This window comes from Dendrobium catenatum, unplaced genomic scaffold (genome assembly GCF_001605985.2).
Source record: "Dendrobium catenatum unplaced genomic scaffold, ASM160598v2 fragScaff_scaffold_1608, whole genome shotgun sequence".
Taxonomy (NCBI): Eukaryota; Viridiplantae; Streptophyta; class Magnoliopsida; order Asparagales; family Orchidaceae; genus Dendrobium; species Dendrobium catenatum.
Window position 1 is genome coordinate 3,471,312 of NW_021320070.1, and position 1,711 is coordinate 3,473,022.

At 35.3% G+C, this 1,711-nt stretch overlaps 1 protein-coding gene across 1 annotated transcript; it reads right to left on the reverse strand.

The window, feature by feature from the left end:
* Positions 1 to 355: 355 nt before the first annotated feature.
* Positions 356 to 1,420, reverse strand: LOC110114457 (protein LITTLE ZIPPER 3-like). Its single transcript, XM_020847344.2, has 2 exons — positions 1,327 to 1,420; positions 356 to 625 (listed from the first exon to the last, which is right to left on the reverse strand). The coding sequence occupies exon 2, from the start codon at positions 596 to 598 to the stop codon at positions 356 to 358; it is 243 nt and encodes an 80-aa protein (XP_020703003.1). The 5' UTR covers positions 599 to 625; positions 1,327 to 1,420.
* Positions 1,421 to 1,711: the final 291 nt, after the last annotated feature.

Genomic DNA, 1,711 nt, shown 5'->3' on the forward strand with positions numbered 1-1,711 from the left:
ATTTTCTTAGGATTAATTTGTAATGAATTTGGTCCATCACCGTCCATGGATAGCATTTTACTTTTTATTTAGGTTCAAAAAGTACTGAAACAACTTTTATCAGAACAAGTATCAGCAGAAAGTCATGGGGCAACTTTCCCACATGCAACTTCAGTCGCTTGGTTAAGAGTTAATACAGTAAAATTCCATTCCATAGGCAATTTATCAGGACAAGATTACAGAGAAAACTTACACTGATATAGACCACAGAGCTTTCATCTTACGAAAACCTAACATTACATATACTTACCTTTTTAAGTTCAACCCAAATCTTATAAAAATACTAAACTCCTGCTTTTTCTATTTATGTTCTTACCTAGGACTCACAGTTACTGGGCTCAGCAGTTGCAGATGGGTGACTATTAAGGTCAAGCATAGTTGCTGGGCAGGGCTTAGAGTTGGCACTTTGTCCTGCGCAGGACTTAGCGAGCTTCTGTTTCAGCTGGGAGATCAGGACCTGGTTCTCTTGGTTGAGTAGCTGAGCCTTCCTCCTTAGCCTCTCATTCTCCTGCATTATGTAGCAGTTCTGCAGGTATAACTTAGAATTTATCCTCTCCATTTAAAATTGCAGAACCTTTACTTTGTCCTGAAATCAACAGTAAGAATTTGAATCTTTATTTATAATTCATTATTACTCCAGAATATACTGTATGTTAGACCATCAAGTGGCTGATTACAAGAGCAAAATGAAGTCTTTTGATAGAAAATTATATATATGCAGAGAGAGAAAGAGAGAGATTCATCATTTATATAGATTATGGTTTCGATTGGGACAACTTTCTTACTGTTTTTTACCGCAGTTTTCTAGTATACAAATTTCTTAGGAAAAAAAAAAAGAAAAGATAGTGGTAGAATTGTTCCAAAAGAAGCTTATATGGTCTGATTTAGGCTTCGTTTGGGACGGCTTTTTTACCGCTTCTTAGAGCAGCTTTCTAATATAAAAATTTAAATTTTATACTAAAAAGCTGCTTTAAAAAGCAGAAAGAAAGCGGTTCCAAACGAAGCCTTAATACAAAAAGTTTGTACATGTAAAAGCCATTTTCATACCAGAATATGTCTCATCATTCGATTCATCTTTTCAACCAGCAAATTCCAAGCAGAACAACCCCCCTGTTCTTCTAAATAAAGAAAAAGGAATATTGTTCTAACTTACTGAAATAGAGAAAATCTCTCCTAAACCAAACAAGACAAAGTAATCATACAGAAATTCTCATCAAAGAAAACAAAAAAATCACAGACACAAATAGAATTCAAATACTTTTGTATGCAGCGATGGTTCCTTCTTACCACTATATGCAAAGCTGTAGCAACAAGCAAACTGATAGATAGATAGATATAAGTAGAGCTGCCGCAGAGGAAAGATAAAACCTTAGAGTTTTTCTCTGTTTACAGTCTCTTCATCTCTGAGATATGAGATTTATATATAGAGGAAAGAAAAGGGGAAACCTAATAATGACGAGGAAAAGAGGAGAAGAAGAAGCAGCAGCAGAGGAGCAAGATCTCATGGTGTCACGTGATGATGAAGGGTTGGGTCTGATGATGGGTTTAGTCCGCCCAAGATTCGCAATGATGGGTTTTACTTCTGGGGCCTTCTTCCTTCATCATTTCTCTTATGTATTACCATCATTATTATTATTTATAAACCAGAATCTAACCATAAAATTTCAAAAAA

Coding starts and splice junctions, on each gene's coding strand:
- LOC110114457 (XM_020847344.2), bottom strand. CDS start 598: ATGGAGAGGATAAATTCTAAGTTATACCTGCAGAACTGCTACATAATG.